Source organism: Esox lucius, chromosome 8 (assembly GCF_011004845.1).
Source record: "Esox lucius isolate fEsoLuc1 chromosome 8, fEsoLuc1.pri, whole genome shotgun sequence".
In the NCBI taxonomy this organism is placed as follows: domain Eukaryota; kingdom Metazoa; phylum Chordata; class Actinopteri; order Esociformes; family Esocidae; genus Esox; species Esox lucius.
Window position 1 is genome coordinate 21,621,657 of NC_047576.1, and position 21,319 is coordinate 21,642,975.

A 21,319-nucleotide genomic window follows, 5' to 3' on the forward strand; every position below is an offset into this window, starting at 1 on the left:
GCTAAGAAATGAAGAAAAACAAATTCACATAACATTTTTGGTTTAATAGCTTGTGCGTCTCATAGCTAAAGACAATGTATAACAAATCCCCAGAGTGAAAGGCCAGGGTTGGGAAAACTCAATGAATGCAATTTGTTGGATGTCGTGTATGTAATTTTAAAACACTTGTGAAACATGACCTGTTGACCATTTGTGATTAATAAAAGAAAATGTAAACAATGGAATTAACTATTATATGGATGGAAAAGGCTTGGTTATACTGAACATCAAATGGCTGTTGCCAGAATGAATTTACACCAAAGCAGACAAGCAGCAATAGTATTCAGGAGCTATTCAGTATATAGCAATCCTTCCAGTTTGTGGAAGTAGTCTCAGTTGTGCCATTACAAGAAGTAAGACCACACACCCCATACTTAGAATTGATAAGCACCCCCACTGACCAATCATCAGATTAACTGTTTTTATTTTTTTGCTGGTGAGACATTTCATCCTGGGATTAATTAGCAGACCCGTGGGACCACCAGATGAGTACAATAACGGGGATATCACCAAGTGGGAAATCTGTTACTGTAATGTTTCTACTAAGACGAGGCATGCTCCAAGAAACACCTCAGTAAGATAAAAGGTTCGATTTAATCTGCATGTCTCAATCCTCGCACGTCAGCTGTAATTTCCAGTTATGCTGTCAAATGCAGACTTGAAATTTAAATCACACTTATGCTGACCTTCTGCAGCACAGACTGAATAGGGTCTATGTTTAGTACCATTAACCACAGTGTGGTCAGTGGAAGGGAGAGTTGTGTTCATCTGGGGCTGGCATCACTGTAGTATCTTCAGTATCACTTGTATTTGTTGACCCATTAGGGAGGGGTCACTAGTGGTCAGGTTACAGTTGGCAGTTTGGGTCAGCGGTCACCATTCCAGTTCCACAGGGTATTTGCCTGTGAGGCAAGCGGTGCAGTGGCCCACTCTCCTGCTGGGCTTGGTGCTGATCCTCTCCCCCTTCTGGATGGAGGGAATCCCGCCTTGTACCGCTGACACCAGGCCCTCCACCGACAGGTACTGCACACTGGTGGCTCCTGCAGAACATCACCATTTTACAGTGTGGAACATCCACATGGGGAGCCGGCGGTTTTGTCCACCACGTCCCTCACTCAGTTTCAGATTAAAACACACAGGGAGTGGACACTCCTCAAAATCTCAAATGGACAATAACTCTCACCAATGTAGCCAGCAATGTCTTTAAACTCCGGCCTGTTGGCGATGAGCTCCTCCTTGGTGGGAATGTTGATGCCCATGTAGCATGGGAACCGGATAGGTGGGGATGCGACACGAATGTGGACCTGTTAGAAGAGAGGTAAGAAACTAAGCTCACAGGGACCAGACTTGCCAGCTGTATTACTGAGAATCATGCAAAAGACAAAAAGGGTTTTGAAACACTGGGATGAATTTGAACCCATGTTGAGGTGTAACTTGTGTTTTAGAGCAGCAGTTCAGACTGATAATGATCCACACTAGTCCACTTACCTCTGTTGCTCCAGCTTCTTTCAACAGCTTTATAATGGGAGATATGGTGTTGCCCCGAACGATGGAATCATCAACCAGCACCACTCGCTTGCCTGCAAAGTTGTCTGTCAGTGCGCCAAACTTCTTGGCCACTCCCAACTGCCTGAGACGTGTGTTTGGTTGAATAAACGTTCTGCCAACGTAGCGATTTTTACACAAAACCTCCACGTATGGCAGTCCAGACTGTGGAGATGAAACAGAAGAGGACAAACTGAAGCCTAGTGTATTGTATGAAAAAGCACCAGTCAGGATGTCACCAAATGTGATAAACATGAAATCGGAGTGGTGACTTGCCTGCTGTGCGTATCCCAGGGCAGCAGGAGTAGCAGACTCCGGCACAGTGCTGACCACGTCTGCTTCCGTCGGGGCCTCAATAGCCAGTTGACGTCCACATTGCTGCCTCACCGTGTACACCATCTGACCTACAACATCAAACACAAATAACACTGAAGAACCTGCGCTGACCTCGTGTTCAAAGCAAACAATGTTCCGTTTCCTACTCAACTGTCTCTACAGTTGCCATGGTGCTGTGAGGCAGCCTAGGCAGAGAGTACCTGTACAGTAAATATTCTCTTTTGTTGAATCGTTTTGATTTCATGAGTATAGATTAAGTCTGGGTCACTTTATCATTTCTGCCTACCAATCTGATGGCAAATAAGCTAAAACAAATGCAGGCGAGTTTAAGCAAATTATTAGTGTTGATTTGAAGATCCTAGATGCACCACCTTATTCATTTAGTTGTTTACCCTACAGGTGGATGGTCACCTAACAGCAGTCTAATGAAATCATCATTCAGACTGAGGATTGCTCATCATTGAGTGGGAACTTAACATCTCATATGACACATCTAGTTGAACATTGTTGCACAGTAGTCCATACCTACTCGTGAATAGTAATTAGCTACTATTTTCTTGGTTGTATAAAAGCGCTTTGTAATGAAAAGTGCTATAGAAACTGAATAAATTACTCTACTCAGTAACTCAGTTCTACCTAGGACAATTCCATGATGCCTACCTTCAAATATAGAGTCTGGTCTGGCGAAGTAAACATATTCAAAAATGCAGAACGCAGGGAGGTCTCCCTCAGGGCGAGGGACGATGCTCAGGGACTTGATACCGTGTTTGGAGATCTGGACTATCTCTCCAGGCATCACCTCTCTGTAGTACCTGAGGACCAGACACAGAAGACAGACAGAGGCTTGTGAGCCACAGAACCCTATGTTAACTTGAGTGTGGTGTCGTCAGTCGGGTATTGGGAGCTTACTTGGCACCGATGGACTGGAAGCTACAGGACTCTGATGAAACCACCCAGCCTTCAGTGTCTCCCTCGCCAGCCACTGACAGAAGAGAATGCAGCCTGTCAATCATCCATCCTCAATTACCTCTTTAATTGCAGTCAAATATCTTAACACAGTGGCACAATTCATTTCTAAAGTACACTAAAATTGACAAAAAATGTAAATGAATCAAAACTGCAAAAGATACAAAATCTTTCAAAAATGCAAAATCTTCATTTTCTTCCGCTTATCCGGGGCCGGGTCGCGGGGGCAGCAGTCTAAGCAGGGATGCCCAGACTTCCCTCTCCCTAGACACTTGCTCCAGCTCTTCCGGGGGGACACCGAGGCGTTCCCAGGCCAGCCGGGAGACATAGTCCCTCCAGCGAGTCCTAGGTCTTCCCCGGGGTCACCTCCCGGTGGGACGGGCCAAGAACACCTTTCCAGGAAGGCGTTCAGGAGGCATCCGGAACAGATGCCCAAGCCACCTCAGCTGACCCCTCTCGATGTGGAGGAGCAGCGGCTCTACTCTGAGCTCCTCCCGGGTGACCGAGCTTCTCACCCTCTCTCTAAGGGATCGCCCAGCCACCCTGCGGAGAAAGCTCATTTCGGCCGCCTGTATCCGGGATCTTGTCCTTTCGGTCATGACCCAAAGCTCAAAATTGCTAAAAGTTTCTTTTAATTACAGGCGCACCAAAATACCTTGAAGTTTATATTCTAGAAAAAGGAAACGGACAAGGGAACCTTTTAACTACTTTGCTACTCAGCTGTGTTGAGCACTGGTGCCAATCTGTTCCACAACTATCAGCGTTACCTTTGCTTAGTTAAATGAAAATCACAAGTCAAAGACATACAAACACCGCGCAGCACTAAGGGCCAGAAACCCACCAGCGGTGTGAAGCTTAGAAACGGGGACAAGGCGGCCGATGCTGAGTGGCCTGTTTCCGTATGGGTCCCGGACAGCATAGATCACATCTGTGTACATCACCAGCAGGGAGTAGGATGTTGGCGTCTCGTGCATCAGGTTTTTTATCCTGCAATGGACATACCAAACAACATGAACCTCAACAAGAGCCGTACTCTCTGGTGCAGAGGGAGAAGGTGACAGGGAGGGAGGCACCAGGGGAGACAACAAGGAGGAGGGAGGATGAGAGAGGAGAAGGACAACGGGGAAACGGAACGTCACCAAACTGACCTGGCCACCCAGTCCGGGGCATCCACTTCCTCCATGGGTGGAGTCAAAGCCAGCAGCTGGGTGATGAGCTCACTGTCAGAGCTGGTTGACAGGCCCACGCCGTGACGCATCACCTGTCACACACACACACACACACACACACACACACACACACACGTTCAAAAATCCCCAGTAATCACACAGTCAGGCATGGTTCAAGGGACATGGCGGCAGGGGCCCACCTTCCTCCTCAGTGCTGCGGCGTTGACCAGCTCCCCGTTGTGCGCCACAGCGATCTTGCCGTGCAGCGTGTCCACCACGAAGGGCTGGCAGTTCTGCAGCTCGGAGATGCCCGTGGTGGAGTAGCGTGTGTGCCCGATGCCCAGGTTACAGGAGCGCATCTTCAGGAGGTCCTCAGGTGGGAAGGCATTGTTCACCAAGCCCATCCCCTGGGAAGAGACAGCCCAAATCAGAGCACTGCCCCCAGGGTGGGGGGGTGGAGCATGGTGGGGATAACCACAGACTGAACCCCTTAAAAATACTCTGGCAATAAAGGAACTCTCAAACATATTTCAAACGTGATAAATAATACTTCAGTGTGACGATATCGCATGCCCTGTTTGATTACTCTCCAGCTTGTTCTCTCCCTGTCCTTCAGACACGGTGGGCAATGTGTTCATTATTTTAGGTTGACATCGTGCCAGCCATTACATGGCCCTTGGTGATATCGCACGTCTTTGGGGAGTGTAATGTTAGCATAGGGACTTGCACCTTGTCTAGTGGTGATGTGCTCAGTTTGAGGACTGGTTGGGTAATCGTGTTGTGAAACTATTGTGGTTTTAGCTACCCTGTTCCATGTTTCCATACTTAATAATTGCCCAAGTTCCAGTTGTACCTTCAGGGTGTTGTATGTTGGCGGGTTGACTCCATTACTTGTGACGATTCCGGCACTTTCCTGACCTCTGAACGAAAAACAAACAAAGTGGAAACAATGAATTGAACAACAGGGACTCCGGGAGGTAAAACCCACACACACAACACACAGGTCCTTTGAACTGCTGAAACCAACTTGACTTGAGCCCATTTGCTTGATGCAACATGTTTGAGGCCAGCTTGTCTGCACGTGTGCCGCCTCCAGGCAGACTAAACCGGTTCGGTGGAGGAGGGGTTCTGTAGACGGAGGGAAAATGATGGGTTGTGTGTATCTGCAGTGGAGTTGCCTTATATGGAATGGCCTTGCGCTGCAGCCTCAGCCGATTTGCCAAGCTGCTTCTCAGATTACAGTCTGTCCCTCCCCCGCACCACACAGCTTAAGCCAGTAGTGAGGCAGCTTTGATTCGATGGGCGTTCCTCTCAGGCTTAACCGCCTGGTTGCCTTGGGAACTGGGTAGCAGAGGGAGGGGGGCTGAGAGAGAAAAGAAAAGCGTTTCCAGGTCAGCTCAAACATGGAGCGTGGAGCAGGGAGACAAAGAGGAGGTGAAGAGGAGGAGCTGATAGAGGTGAAGGAGACCGGGGCTGCAGGGCAGTGGGGTGAGGCAGAGGTGCTGGCTCTCCTGTCTGTGTGGGGGGAGCTGGGAGCAGCTCAGCGTTCAGGTGTGAGCAGCAGAGACACGTTTGACTTCATTTCCGAGCAGCTGAGAGGGCTCAGCGTCCTGCGGGACTGGAGGGAGTGTCAGGCCCAGTGCAGGAGGCTGGGATTGCAGGGCAGGAAGGCTGAACAGCCGGGCACATCCAGCAACTACCGCCAGGGGGCAGCAGCCACAACGGACACCCAAATGACACCCAGTGACTGGGAGGAGGAGGAAGATGATCTGACCAGTGACAAAGAAGCCCACTTTTCCTCAGTCACATTGCAGGAAGGTAATTGGGAGGTATAAACACATGTTGCAGGCAGAGACAGATATTATACTGCTAAGAAAATATGTGTAAGGACACTTTTAAAGTGAACTGTTCTAATAATAATAATAATAATTAAATAACATTTGAGAGAGAGCACTTTTCAAGGACCCAAAGTCACTTGTTTTAAATAATCTGCAACATCCCAAAACAGATTCACTGTTGCGAGTAATAACAACCAAAAACATCCGAACACTTGAGCATTGAAAAACACTCACTGTACAATCAAATCTGAAGTTTATTATTTGCAGCAGTAGTCCAATTAATGTGATCTGAGTTCTCTCTCCTTAGAGGTCTCAGAGCTTGCTTTGTGACTAAAAGGATTATCCAGAATAAATATAAGATTAATGTGAATTTCCTTGAGACCATCTGAAAAGTGCATATCTACATCTTTGTTTTTATTTTTAAGGAGGCCAATGTCCCCCTGTCCGTGGGCCCGTCCCCTATGCCCAGTATGTGGGCCCTGAGGGGGGCCGCCACTGGACAGACGAAGAGGTGCGAGCTCTGCTGTGTGTCTGGTCGGACCGCGAAGTGCGCCAGCGCCTCAAAGGAACACTTCGAAACAAAGCCATATTCCAGGAGATGGCCCGGCGCATGCAGAGAGGCTTCGGAGTGGTGCGCAACTGGAAACAGTGCCGCACAAAATACAAGAACCTAAAATACGAGTACAAGACAGCCAAGAGTGCCCAGGCTACCGCAGGAGGCAGTGGCCCGGGAAGGTACATGAAGTTCTTTGACGAGGTGGAGGCCATCTTGCTGGACAGTGGATTTGACAGGGAGAACGGGGACAAGGAGACAACGAAGAGCAGACCTGAACTGGACCGAGGAGCAGAGAGGCTGGGACCTGTTGGAGGTCAGACACAGGCTAGGGTGCCTGAAGGAGACCTGGTCATTGAGATTGATGATGGTGAGATGAAAAATGTAATATTCAGGAAATCAACTGAAGTTATCCTGAGTTAACACACTGCCTAGTTGTAGTGTTACTCATTTCTAGAACAATGTCTCTTTCAGATGACAATAGTGAGGATTATGAGCTGGAAACAGAGCAAAACCACAGGGAATCAGGTATGTGTTTTTCTATAACCAATAGTAGGAAGGCCTTCTATAAGCCGTTCTCCCTGCCCCCCCCGCCTACTTCACCCGCCGTTCTCCCCCCCCCTCCCCCTGCCTACTTCACCCGCCATTCTCCCCCCCCCCCTCCCCCTGCCTACTTCACCCGCCGTTCTCTCCCCCTGCCTACTTCACCCGCCGTTCTCTCCCCCCTCCCCTAGCCTACTACACCCGCCGTTCTCCCCCCTGCCTACTTCACCCGCCATTCTCCCTCCCCCCCCCCCTCCCCCTGCCTACTTCACCCGCCGTTCTCTCCCCCTGCCTACTTCACCCGCCGTTCTCTCCCCCCTCCCCTAGCCTACTACACCCGCCGTTCTCCCCCCTGCCTACTTCAGCCGCCATTCTCTCCCCCCTCCCCTAGCCTACTACACCCGCCGTTCTCTCCCCCCTCCCCCTGCCTACTTCACCCGCCGTTCTCTCCCCCTACCTACTTCAGCCGCCATTCTCTCCCCCCTCCCCCTGCCTACTTCACCCGCCGTTCTCTCCCAGCCTCTCATGCATCCCCACTGGACCAGTCTGGCTCGGAGCAGTTCAACGTGGTCACGGTGTCTGACACAGGCCGGAACTGGAGTGACCAGGAGGTGCGTGCGCTGATCCAGGTGTGGTCGGAGGAAAGCGTGTGCAGGCAGCTGGAAAGCTCCACCAGGAAGCGAGACATCTTTGTGCAGATCTCTCGTCGGCTTCTGCAGCAGGGGGTGGATCGGGACTGGAAGCAGTGTCACACCAAATACAAGAACCTCAAGTACCTGTACCGCTCATTACAGAGGGGCAGGGCTGACGGCACAGACCCACGGCGCCTCATGAGGTTTTACGACGAGGTGGACGCCATTTTAAACAGGGTAGATAGTGGACCTGCCATTAGATATGAGGAACAAGCAGAGGCGGGCGCCATCTTGGCTGGGGGCACCGTGATGGGGTATGAAGATGACACAGAGGCCACGTTCGTGATGTCAGACAGGGCAACTGCGAGAATGGGACATGCGGAGGGGACTTGTCCAGTGAATGCTCACACAACTCCAAGCTATGACGTTATCCCCAGGAATGAGGACAAACCGACATACACAGGTAACAGATAAACCTACAGTGGTGACTGTTTAAAATATACAGCTTATGGTCTGATGCAAGCCATTACATTTTCAGCTCTCTCAAATCTCCATATTGGTGCCTAAAGCAAGCCAATGTGTAAGATTATTATTTTTAAATCAGCACTTGGTAGTTGGAGCCTGTATAACCTGGTGGAGGAAAATGGTTGGAATGTACTGCATTAACTGTGATTTGTATTTTGCCACTGGGCCTAACAGGCACTGCTGAGACTGATAACAGAGAGGATCTGACGACAAAAAGAGGGCTGAAAAGGAAGATTTCGGACCAAGGTTTGAAACTGTGCATGATCGTCACATGAATGTCCAGGGTCTACACTTTAACATCCACACGCGACCAAAGGCACAGAAACTGACTAATGATAGACAGTGTGACTGTGTGAGTCTGTCCTGTGACTTGCTAATCTAATCATGGGAGACTTGAGTGCAAATCAGGAAATTGCTGAGAAAGAACAGAGATTTGGCCTTTATTTTGTGTACCCATGTGTTTAAAATTTACTCTGTATGGAAATACAATTTCTTCAGAAAGATAACATTTTGTATACATTATGAAATTTGTTTGATAGGACTTGTAAGTCATTCTTGGAGGAAACAATTCTCTGTCCAGAATGGCCTTCTTCACATGTCAGATTTCTGCAGTTAGATCAAATGTGGGTGAACTAATGCTTTTCCCTCAACAAAATCGTTGATATATTGATTCCTTGTTTTCTTTAGACCCCTGTAGATCTATGAAGAGACAAGATACTGGGGGCAGCTGTGCAGAGAGTATTGACATCAATTTCAAAGAGGAGGATCAATACATTCCTATCATAGAGATAAACTCAATCTGCTCCATGGCAGCCTCTGTTTCATTCCGCCAAAAACAGGTAGGTCTCTTGAGTCTAATCACGTTTAAATGTGAAACGAACGTTCTTCATCAATATAACCAGTTGTGTTACAATGAGACTGAAATCCAACATTGAGTTAAGCATGCACTGGAGACATTTGTCAACCTTGATTCCAAGGACCTCCAGAGATCTACGTTCATGGGACACAAATGTGACACTTCAATGTACATTGTAGTAAAACCGTGGGTTTTACGTCATACCGCCAAACATTACCCACTTCCTAATATCACTTTCTGAATGAAAGATGTAGCGTGTCATCTTATTTTAAGTACGTACATAGCGAATTAATTCTAGAGAGAGGCTAAACTTGTGGTTTTAAGAAGAAGAAAAAAACAAAGACGTTATATAATTGCTAACTAGCATTGTAAATACCAACTGAACTTACCGATGTTGCAGGGCTACAAGTCCCAACGTTAACACTTGGGCAACTTCTAGTTGCGTTGGCCATTCTCCTGCTGCAACACAGCCGAAAACTCCACACTCTTCACCAATACCAGATTCTTCAAACTCGCTCATTCTTTAATCACACCGCTTCCGTGCTAGTCAACTTCACAGCGCGTACCCACGCCGAAACTGTAACCACGTGTTGACAACAGGGCTAACAGAAGTAGCACATACGCAGACGGGCTCAACCTAGAGGGCTACAAAATGGGGACTATTGTTTTTAAGAATTTTTATTGACTCGCTAGTTGTACTGTTTGACAACCAGCAAATATTTCGTGACAAATTGCAAAATAAGTAATTTTGTAAGAAAAAACAATCAATGTAAGACTGACTGATAATTCCAGCAGTCCAATTTATGTCATCGCAGTTTGTGATAAAGCTGAAATGCGATTTCTTTGAAATTTCAAGAGGTAGCAATGACAGAAAACTTTTGGTCAAACGCTTCAGTCTAACACCAGCCGCAGGAGAATACCTTTCCCCACGTGGTAAGGCTTACGTTACACTGATTGGTTGTTCTTGAATCGATATTGGATTTTAATTGGCTTCTTTAGATACAGAAAGTTAGTCTTCTCTCCCGTACACTCTTTCTTTACTGACTTCTCCTCGAGTGACAGGTATCAGTATGAGAATAATGGATGAAACTACATTTCGCGTGTTTTTTTACGACACTGTTGGTTTCATCTAACTTCACTTGCTTTGATTGTTTTTTTGCAGGGTTGCACATCATCATCCAACATGGCTTCTAAATCTGGTATGTTTTACTACTAAAGTAACTATATTGTACTTTTAGGCTAAACTTTTACTTGCAAATCGGCGCCCGAACTTATTGGTAGTTGAATTCACGGTATATTTACTGGTTACTCTCTGTTCGTCTGCATCGTGTTGTCGAAGAGCTGAAACTGGGACAGAAACTAAATGAGGGAAAGACCAAGCAGATCATCGAGCTCGCAGATGAGTCGGGCCATGTTCTGGTCCAGTCCAAGGATCAAATAACAGCAGGGAATGCGGCGAGGAAGGACCAGATGGAGGGAAAGGCCGCGATAGCAAACAGAACCACTAGCTGTGTTTTCAAGCTGTTGCAGGAAGCAGGTCAGTCTTCGCCTCTGTTTTTCATAATTGCATTTATTACAGTGCCCTCCAGAATTATTGGCACCCAAGGTAAATATGAACAAAAAAGGCTATGAAAATCTGGTTTATAAGCGTGCTCTTACACAAAATATGCATCTTACATGAGTGAAAATATTTAAAAGAAAATGAGAATACTCATCAAGAAATTGTTATTCAAAACATATATGCCACAATTATTGGCCCCCTTGCCGTTAGTACTTAATGTATACACCATCCCTTCATCAGCATGCTAGAATACAAATAGTGTTCTCTGTCCTTAGTGAGCAGCTGTCATGAGTGTACAGGTTATGTTGAATTCCCTTATTTGACCTTGAAATCACAGTGGTCCAATATTAAACACACTATGCTCTGAATTTACTTTCCATGTTGGAGTTACTTAAAAGTAAATCGGGCAAATGCAGCCAAGGCGTCCCACATGATGTAATTCAAACTGTGAAAATCCATTCCTTGTGACTCTGACATGCTTCTTTCAATCAAAGAAAATCTGACCCTCACCAGCACCCTTCCCTTCATCCCAGGCAGTGGAATCTGCCAGTTTTATGGCTTCCTTTCCAGTAATTGGTGTAGTGCATCTGATCCATTGCTGAGTTAGACCTTGTGGTGTTCTCCCTATCCCTCAGGCATTAAGACCGCTTTCGTGAGGCAGCAGTCAGAGACGGCGTTTGTGGCGGCTCGCTGTGAGATGATCCCAATTGAGTGGGTCTGTCGGAGGCTGGCCACTGGGTCCTTCCTCAAGAGGAACCCAGGGGTCAAGGAAGGCTACAGGTTCTCCCCTCTGAAAATGGAGATGTTCTTCAAGGTGTGTTTTTGTTTTTATTTCATCAATCTTCCCCAGTAAAAAAATAAAATAATCAATCCTCTCTACCATAATCCAATCCCAGTGAGAAAAATTATTTCAAAGATGTACTATCAAAAACAACTTATTTTCCATGTCCTTTTGCCGTATGTTCACCGGGATCAAACCTATTTATTCGAAAACATGTATTGTCTTACCGGGAAGAATATCAAACGCCAGGTGCTTCATCCCACATCGCTTTGTTTTACAGTTTACATTAGTGTTTGACTTCTTCTTTGTGTCTTGGGCGGAAGCCTAGGGGTCAAGAGTCTTGGGCCAGTTATCAAAATGTCACTGGTTCTAATTCCTGAGTAGGTGGAAAAGCCTTGTTGTTTTCCACTTGACAAAAAAACGAACTTGTTTTTCTCAGGATGATGCCAACAATGACCCCCAGTGGTCAGAGGAGCAGCTGCTTGAGAAGAAGTTCTGCCTGGCTGGGCTCACCATTGGTCGCTGTGAGGTGGACATCATGAACCGAACCACTGTGGCCATCTTTGAGATCCTGGAGAGGGCCTGGGCCACCCAGAACTGCACCTTGGTAGACATGAAGGTATGTGACTCTGCTGGTCAGGGGGGAGTCATCACGGTGGATCATTGTCCATGTGTGGCTCCTAGGTAAATGTTAGGTCGGGCGTCTCTTTTGTATGACTTGATTTTGAAGGCTTATCGTGTTGTTGACAGATTGAGTTTGGCGTGAATGTGAGCTCTAAAGAGATTGTGCTTGCTGATGTGATTGACAACGACTCCTGGAGGCTGTGGCCAGCCGGAGATCGGGGCCAGCAGAAAGACAAACAGGTGAAGGCATCTCCGGCATCTCATGCTGCTATCCTGCCACCCCCTTCATAGAGAAACATTAATGCCAGTGTTGCCTTTATTTAACCACCTGAGGTTTTGCGTTACATCAGTTAGCTGTAGTGTAAACCTGTGTTTGTTCATCCGTAGGTGTACCGGGACCTGAAGGAGGTAACTCCCGAGGCCATGCAGATGGTGAAGAAGAACTTTGAGTGGGTCTCTGAGAGAGTGAAGGTAAGCCAGCCTTTTGTATCCCACGACTAGTGTTGCACAGCATACCCACCCGTCTGTACTTCTTCCGTACCCAAACGCCCAAAACTGATTAATTGTTATAATTTCTCTGAATAGGCTCAATGTAAACTATGCGATTCACTTGTTCAAAATATTTCACAGCAATTGTGCAAAGGGTCTCTTCATTTCACGTGTCCCAGTCTTTGTCTTCCATGGGTGTTTTCATTTCAGTTTCAGTAGGCCATGCCCTGCCAATAGTGAGGCACCCCAAGCCGCCACAGCGCTATGCTCTTCCCCGTTTAACAAACTGTTACTCATCTTCACTCTTAAATTTCCATTTTAAATTGCATTTCATTTTGTTGTACTCTTGAGTTTATAGATCAACAGTATTCTGATGCACAATATTGCCATCAGAAAAGCGGTCATGCTCTCGTTTCTATTGAGTCAGCAGGCAACGACAGAGATCACTATTCTAAATTGAAATAAATATTTCAACACAGAGGCAGAAAAGTTTGTAGAATATTTACACATATTTTTACTGTAGAGCTCTGGAGGACAGGCCCTAGTCTTAAATCAACATAGCGCTACACCGATCAGTTGAACATTAACTGGTTGTCTGTTGACTGTGGTTCATTCCTGAGAGATTCTTAGGTGAATCCCTGCACAGTTGCTCAACCTACTGGGACCTCGGCTTTTGATCACCGTGAACCCTAGCAACAATCTCATGACACACTCGGTCATTGCAAGTATAGCCAATAGAGAAATAGGTTATGCTGGACATTCCGTAGAGGATAATGGCCAGTGTGTGATGTGTCCTCAGCTTCTGCTAGAGCCCCAGGCCAGTGGCAGAGTGGTGGTTCTGATGGGCTCCATCTCGGACCTGGCCCACTGTGAGAAGATCCGGAAGGCCTGCGGCTCCTACGGAATCCCCTGTGTTCTCAGAGTCACCTCGGCACACAAAGGACCAGATGAGACTCTCCGCATCAAAGCCGAATACGAAGGTTGGCTGAGCTCTGCCTTTTAGCCTCAGTCACACCTACAGCGTCAATCCACAAATGTTTTTGCATGTGTCATCTGGGTATGTGTGCCACAGATGATACACCTAACGCATGCACCACAGAATGCTCTGCAATGGCCTCTGTTAGGCAATGGTACTAGGCAAGCACAGCGTTAAACTGGAAGTAAATGAACTCCCGGTGTATCAAAGAGCACTGACACTGTAGGTGTCATCAATGTATAAGGCTTCTAGGCCTGGCCCATTATGCATCTAAGTCATCGCCACTGGGATGCCCTCCCTCCAATGCCTTTCGGGGGAAGAGTCACTGGCTTGTCGTTGACTCTCTGTTGCGCACTTGTGCAATTGGGCTGTACGCTACTGGCAATACTCGGCCCTCATTCAGGGGGGTTGCGGTTGGTGGGTGTCCCTTTGGTTGATGTCTGGCAATGTGGGTGGATTGATTTCCTATCTGTTGGGCCCTGTCCGGGGCCTCCCCCGGGTAGTGCCACAGTGTCGCCGGACCCCCCCGTCTCAGTTCCAAGGTGTTACGCTGCTATATTATTGTGCTGGGGGATATGAGGAATGCACTTTCTAACTTTTCTCAGTCTCCTCCTGTTTTAAATTTTAGGAGGAGATGAGGTCCTGGTCCACACATGCGAGTACCTGGTTTGGGGGGCCCGTTGCTGTCCTTGTCCACCTGGTCATACTTTTGACCTAGTCTAGAATCAAATAGACTCTGGATTTAGCCCAGAGAAATGTATTTATTATTCCAATTGGACTCTTAATATCTCACCCGGCACAGCCGAAGAGGACTGGTCACCCCTCTGAGCCTGGGTCCTCTCTAGGTTTCCTCCTAAAATTAGGCCTTCTTAGGGAGTTTTTCCTAGCCACTGAAATCCAACTCTACTGTTGTTTGCTCCTTGGGGTTTAAGGCCGGGTGTCTCTGTAAAGCACTTTGTGACAACTGCTGTTGTAAAAAGGGCTTTATAAATACATTTGATTGATTGATCTGTGTAAATTGGTTAATGTGTAGTATATTTCCCAGGTGATGGGGTAGCGACTGTGTTTGTGGCTGTGGCGGGCAGAAGCAATGGCCTCGGTCCAGTCATGTCTGGAAACACCGCCTACCCGGTCATCAACTGCCCACCCATCACCCCCGACTGGGGGGCACAGGATGTGTGGTCTTCCCTTCGAATGCCAAGTGGTCCGTACATTCCTGCGTTCTGTTTTGTTTTAATGTGTGTGTGTGTGTGTGTGTGTGTGTGTGTGTAGTATTATGCTTTCATTTCAAAGGGTTGTGTGTTTATTCTAACCCTGTGTGCTCCTCTCTCCCGCAGGCCTTGGTTGTTCCACAGTCCTCTCCCCTGACGCTGCAGCCCAGTTTGCTGCTCAGATCTTTGGGCTCAGTGACCACCTGCTCTGGGCCAAACTGCGGGCCTCCATGCTCAACACCTGGGTCTCTCTGAAGCAGGCTGACCAGAAGCTGCAGGCCTGCAGCCTGTGAGAAGCCCCCTCTACTGCACTGTATTATTCCTGTCCCTGACAGACCTTCACCAACATGTGTTGTGATGGTCTACTGCCTGCCCTGAGGTCTAGTAATAAGTTGAAAATGGTAGTTTACTAACTGTAACAAGAGCACTACATGATCATTCCCTTAATAAAGAAATTCATATGAATAAACACTGTTTTGTAGGACTTATTTTTTTTTCTTTCTACTTACAAGATAATGTATCTATATCTTGAAAATGTATTAATTACACACTGTTAAACATACATTGTTATTAATAAAAGATTAATTGAATTGCTGTGACCCAATAAAAATATTTTTTTCAGAATGTATTTACCTTATTGCTTTAACGTCAAATTTAGTCTCACGTTTTGTGTACTTTTTTTCAGGACATCCAGAGGCAAAAATATTTTACTATCCCCCATAATTGTAACATTGCTTTTGAATGTCAATACTGCAGGTCCCCTGGGCTAGTCTGCAAAGCAGGATTTAAACCCTCGTCTCGCAATGACACTGCAGTGATTTTTACCCTGTTGTACAATCTATTACAGAATAACTCTGCCTTCTAAATACTCTAGTGTGGCCTGTGAGCATTTTCCACCAAAACATTGCAATACAGAGAATTATGTAAACTGTCATTTTAAAAATACACCCAACTGAGTGTGTGGCAGTACCTTAAACATTTTATGCATAAAATCCTGTAATTATTAATTTAAGCAGTTATATATGGTAATGTGCAAAAAGACAGATAATTAAACACAGGAAGCATTTGTTTGCAGTAATTACATCCAAAGGATGGCTAACTACAGTACAGTTCAGTAGTTTGAAAGAGAAGCATACTTTCTGTCCATTAAAATAACCTGAAATTGATCAGAAATACATTACCATGTAAACTGATTTATATGGTAATGTAAATGACCATTGTAGCTGCAAACAGCTGCTTTTTAATGTAATTTCTACATACACGTACAGAGGCCCATTATCAGCAACCATCAGTCCTGTATTTCAAAGGCACATTGTGTTTGCTAATCCAAGTTTCTCATTTTAGAAGACTAATTGATCATTAGAAAACCCTTTCGCAATTATGTTAACACAGGAGGCCTGGGTGAACAACTTAGCAAATACAAATACATTAGTGTCTAGTTTGAGAAATAAAACTTGCAGCGTCATTAAATAGTACCAGCAAAACACCAGTCTCAACGACAACAGTGAAGGGGCTGTTGGATCACAAAGTGTTTGGATCACAAAGAACAATTGTCTGATGCGGGCCAAATGAAAAGATCCTAGAGGAGTGCTTGACGCCATGTGTTAAGCATGGTGGAGACAATGTGATGGTCTGGGGGTGTTCTACATTTAGAACAAGAACATTTCTAAGTGATCCCAAACTTTTGAACGGTAGTGTAGTTATTCGGTGTGAGAGGGTGAATACTTTTTCACAATGTGTTGCATTACTTTAGTAATTAAATATTTTATTAAACTCATTATTTGTTTATGTGGACTGGTCCATTTGAGTACATAATTAGGAATCGTAGTTTATCATACAGTATGTGCTATTTTATTACAAATGCTTACTGTTTTTCCTCTGTGTCTTACAGCAATGTAGGCTGGAACTAACTAACCACAAGGGTAAAGCACTGGTACCTGGCCCTTCTTCAGGAACTCCCACCTTGTCTTCCACCATGTCTCTTATCACGTTCAGTTGAAGCAGCTTTTTAAATGATTAATAGGATAGGCAGTTTCTCAAAATCTCACATCCATGCACAAATATAAAAAACAATTTTTTTTATAAGAACGTAAAGTCGTCTCTAGCCAACAAGAATGCATGACATCCTCAGATTCTGTTCTAAAATTATAATTTCTTGCCAGGTACATCTGACTATTTTGATTTTGCCCGTGAAAGGCATGCATGTACAACCCCATTTCCAAAATGTTGGGACGCTGCATAAAACGCAAATAAAAACAGTATGCAATAATGTGCACATAATTTAATCCATTTATTTATTGAAAATTGTGGAAGCCCTGAAGCCCAAGACAATAAAATATTCTTTGGGCCCAGTGACTCGTTTGAACTACATAATATTTCGTTTGAACTACTTGGTATGTCTTTTGAATGACTTAGTATCTCACTTTAAACTCTCGTTTGAACATAATGATTTTTATTTTGTATGTTTTTTTTTTTTACTACTAATTGTTTTTTGCTAAGTCGTTCAAACGAGATAGTCATTAGTATGTCTAATTAGGCCAAATTAATTTGCCCAAGTTCATTATGCAGCAGCAGATACGTTTTATCATTTGAGCAAAATGTCATGGCACACTTGATGCGCCCTCACCTCACGCCAATTGCTCACTGTTCTGACTTAATGCTTTGGACTTCAAAAGTAACCTTGCTGTAGGTGTCATGCACTGATTCCTTCCTCCTGTGCTGAACATCTGCCGTTCCCCGACCACCCCTTGCCTCTCCCCTCTAATAAACAGTGTTGGACCTTCATACCTGTGTCAGCGTTTGGGTCTATCCCTCGAGCCGTGTCAGTAGGGTTTCAAAGAACTATTACTGAACAATAATAGGCCAATCAATGGACAGAATCAAACAATGATGTGCTGTAACAACCATTAAATGGCCCTGTAATGCTGCTGCATAATGAATTTGGCCTAATTAGACATACTAATAATTATCTTGTTTGAACGGATTAGTATCTTGTTTCAACAACTTAGCAAAAAAACTATTAGTAATTAAAAAAACTAAAACATTCTTCTTTTTTTTACTAAGTCGTTCAAACGAAATACTAAATTGTTCAAATTAGATACTAAGTCGTTCTAACGAGATAAACTCCCCACATTTTTTTTACTATATTGGGCTTCAGGGCTTCCATTGAAAATAGTTCAAAGACAACATATCAAATGTTGAACCAGATAAATGTTATTGTTTTTGGAAAAATACATGCCAGTTTTGAATTTGATGCCAGCAACACCTTTCAAAATATTTGGGACAGGGGCATGTTTATTACAGTGTTGCATCTCCTCTTCTTTTAACAATACTATGTGAGGAGACCAATTGCTGTAGTTTTGAAAGTGAAACGTCCCATTTTTGTTTTATATAGGATTTCAGCTGCTCAACAGTTCGGGGTCTCCTTTGCTGTATTTGTCATTTCATAATGCGCCAAATGTTTTCAATAGGGGACAGGTCTGGACTGCAGGCAGGCCAGTTTAGCACCCAGACTCTTTTTCTACAGATCCATGCTGTTGTGCTATGTGCAGAATGTGGTTTGGCATTGTCTTGCTGAAATAAGCAAGGCCTTCCCTGAAAAATACATTGTCTGGATGGCATGTTGCTCCAAACCTGTATATATTGTTCAGCATTTATGGTGGCTTCACAGATGAGCAAATCACTCATGCCATGTGCACTAATGCACCCCCATACCATCACAGATGATGGCTTTTGCACTGTTTTCTGGCAACAAGCCGGATGGTCCCTCTCCTCTTTAGCTCGGAAGACACATCATCCATAATTATCCCCGAAAATAATCTCAAATTTTGATTAGTCAGAACACAGATTTTCCACATAGCCTCAGTCCATCTAAAATGAGCTTGTGCCCAGCGAAGGCGATGGCGTTTCTGGATGTTGTTTATGTATTATGTACCATAGATGATGAGATCCCGAAACTCTTTGCAATTTTACGTTGAGAAACAGTATTCATAATGTGTCCAAGCGGTCTTTCACAGATTTGTGATCCCCTTCCCACCCTCACTTCTGACAGACCCATCCTCTCTGGAATGATCTTTTAATACCCAATCATGTTACTGACCTGTTGCCAAGTAACCTAATTAGTTGTACGATATTCCACCAGGTTTAGTTTTTTAGCATTACACAACTTTTCCAGTCTTTTGTAGCCTCTGTCTTTTTTAAACATGTTGCTGGCATCAAATTCAAAGTGGGCATATTTTTTTCCTGAAACAATAAAATGACCTCAGTTTCAACATTTGATATGTTGTCTTGATACAATTTTCTATAGAATATAGGGTTTAAATGATTTGCACATCATTGCATTCTGTTTTTCTTTACATTTAACACAGCGTCCCAACATTTTTGGAAACGGGGTAAGCATATTATGAATTTGTCCAGGGTCAACAGCAAAAAATGTACATTAGATATCCTAGTGGCTGGGGCTAATAATTTGCTAAAATACATGCATTCAACTTTTAGTACTGTCTAGGATGCTAAGACATTTGTGATTTTGCCATACGACACCCACAAACTTTAAGTAACATGCAGACTTGCAACCACAAAAGTAACATGCAGGCTTGCAGTAAAGTCCCATTTCTCTTTTATTTGCACTGGCTTTTTTGGAATCTACCCACAGTTTGGCACCTACCCACAACACCGAAAGTATTTGGACTGAGAGTTTGGGTTTTTGTCTCTGAATTTTGACACATTCAATTTTTAAATTATACCATGACTTCGAGGTTGAAGTGCAGATTGTCAGCTTTAGGCAATTTTCATCCCTAATGGATGAACATACAGAACATTTCAGATATAAAAGAATGTATTTGAATACAAAATGATGAACAATAAATTAGTCATGTTTAGTACATGGTTGCACATCATTTGTATGCAATGATTGCCGAAAGCACAGGTTTCAAACCGATTCCTTGGAGCGCTGAGTGTTTGCAGGTTTTCACTCTCACCTTGTACTTGATTGATTAATTAGCTCAGTAATTGGTTAGTTTCTAGGTCAGTAATTGGTTCTTTAGGTCTGAACTGGGAACCAATTTAAAGGAAAAACCAGAAAGTTGCACACACTTGGCACTCCGTGGAACCAGTTTGACACCCCTGGCCCAAAGTCTATGACTCATAGACATCCTCAGACATGAAGTATCCCTCATGATGCTCTGCCAGGCCTGCAGCCATCTTCTGTTTCTCAGCACAACAAGCTGTTTCTGTACAGTTAAGAAATCATCCTGCTGCTTCCTTCAGTGGTCACATCATTAATAACCACTGAGCCAGTTCCAGGGCAGCCATACAGGCCCAAGCCATATCGCTACCTCCTCCATATTTCACACACTAGGAGGTAGATTTTTGATCATGGGCAGTTCCTTTTATTTTCTCAAACTTTACTCTTTCCATCTATCTGGTACAGGTAATCATAATATCTGTCCATAAAACGTTGTTCCAGAAAACTGATTTAAATACTTGTAATCAAAATGTAACCTTGCTGTTCAGTTCTTGAGGCATCCTAGTGGTTTTTATCTTGTGCCCTCTGATGTTCTACTGGTTGGCTCTTACATATTGTACGTCTTGTACCCTATGACACAACTATGCCTACCTTCCTGAACTCAAACTCTAATATGGATTAAAATGCCCTCAAATAAAAGCTAACAGTCTGCACTTTACCACCAGTCAATGTGGAACTTAAAATCCAAAGAGCTAGAATACAGAGCAAAACAAAAATGTGTCTCAGTGTGTATTCTAGCCACACATATCTACAGTATTCAGTCAGATATGTAAATGCCTATATATTAGACTATCAGCACAGTATATCAAACATCATAGACCACTATACTCTACTGCAAATACAATTAATTAATCTTTACTTTTTTCATGTTAACAATGGCTCTACATAACACTGTGCATTGCCTTGAACTTAAGACCTGGGGACTATGACTGCTTTGCTGCATATAACCATGTAGTAGTCAATGTGTGAGAAAATTAACGCCAGAAGGCCTTTAATGTTAAATGTGCTGTAAAAAATGTGGATAACATCTTCTCCTTATATTAATGACAACAGTAATTATTCAATTTAGTGATACATGTTTTGATCACAATTGAGTATATTTTTAATTAGCACCAGGAAGTTCTTCTGTACATAATTTATAACCACCTGACTTAGGGTAAAATAAGTGATTTTGACAAAAAACAATGCTTTTGGTGTTCAAGACCATTTTATTACCACCTATCCATTTTAAATCTAACTGGAACTCTTTCTTAAGGCTTGCAGTAAGTTCACCAGCTGTGGGTGCTGAAAAGTACAGTGTTAAATTAAGTGTGAACATTTAGACCTATGGATAGTTGTTGATCATCAGTAAAAACAGGGAAGATTAATGGCCCAAGGCAACTGCCCTGTGGGGCACTGAACAAATCATATTTGAGGTTAGAAAATCTTCTATTACAGAAGTCTCTGGAATCTATTCAGCCATATCATGGCTGCATATTATAGATCTGGTGCAGAAAATGTACCACATTAAGCCAAAACAGTATGCTTATTGTGTGAGTAATCTGACCACAGGGGGGAGCCTGTTGCTTATGTTCCAGGTATTCAGGATCAATGATCCACCCCCCACTGTTCCCAGCCAGGGGCTTGGAGCCAAGGGAATGAGTCACAGA

At 44.4% G+C, this 21,319-nt stretch overlaps 2 protein-coding genes across 8 annotated transcripts; one reads left to right on the forward strand and one right to left on the reverse strand.

The window, feature by feature from the left end:
- Window positions 1-23: 23 nt before the first annotated feature.
- Window positions 24-9,541, reverse strand: ppat (phosphoribosyl pyrophosphate amidotransferase). Its single transcript, XM_010872271.4, has 11 exons — window positions 9,392-9,541; window positions 4,909-4,975; window positions 4,256-4,462; window positions 4,035-4,147; window positions 3,728-3,873; window positions 2,830-2,902; window positions 2,581-2,732; window positions 1,861-1,988; window positions 1,528-1,749; window positions 1,223-1,343; window positions 24-1,079 (listed from the first exon to the last, which is right to left on the reverse strand). Exons 1-11 carry the CDS (start codon window positions 9,520-9,522, stop codon window positions 913-915), a joined length of 1,527 nt encoding a protein of 508 aa, XP_010870573.1. The 5' UTR covers window positions 9,523-9,541; the 3' UTR covers window positions 24-912.
- Window positions 5,053-15,115, forward strand: paics (phosphoribosylaminoimidazole carboxylase, phosphoribosylaminoimidazole succinocarboxamide synthetase). Of its 7 annotated transcripts, none has more exons than XM_010872264.4 (15): window positions 5,053-5,873; window positions 6,319-6,816; window positions 6,921-6,974; window positions 7,509-8,084; window positions 8,321-8,392; window positions 8,834-8,985; window positions 10,165-10,201; window positions 10,336-10,539; window positions 11,199-11,377; window positions 11,784-11,963; window positions 12,095-12,208; window positions 12,356-12,439; window positions 13,257-13,437; window positions 14,479-14,637; window positions 14,771-15,115. In XM_010872264.4, exons 1-15 carry the CDS (start codon window positions 5,459-5,461, stop codon window positions 14,935-14,937), a joined length of 3,072 nt encoding a protein of 1,023 aa, XP_010870566.1. In that variant the 5' UTR covers window positions 5,053-5,458; the 3' UTR covers window positions 14,938-15,115. The 7 variants fall into 7 exon arrangements, with proteins under 7 accessions (XP_010870566.1, XP_034149714.1, XP_010870567.1 ...); XM_034293823.1 differs by having other exon boundaries at window positions 5,058-5,873; window positions 7,578-8,084; XM_010872265.4 differs by having other exon boundaries at window positions 5,064-5,873; window positions 10,342-10,539.
- The last annotated feature ends 6,204 nt before the right edge of the window (window positions 15,116-21,319 follow it).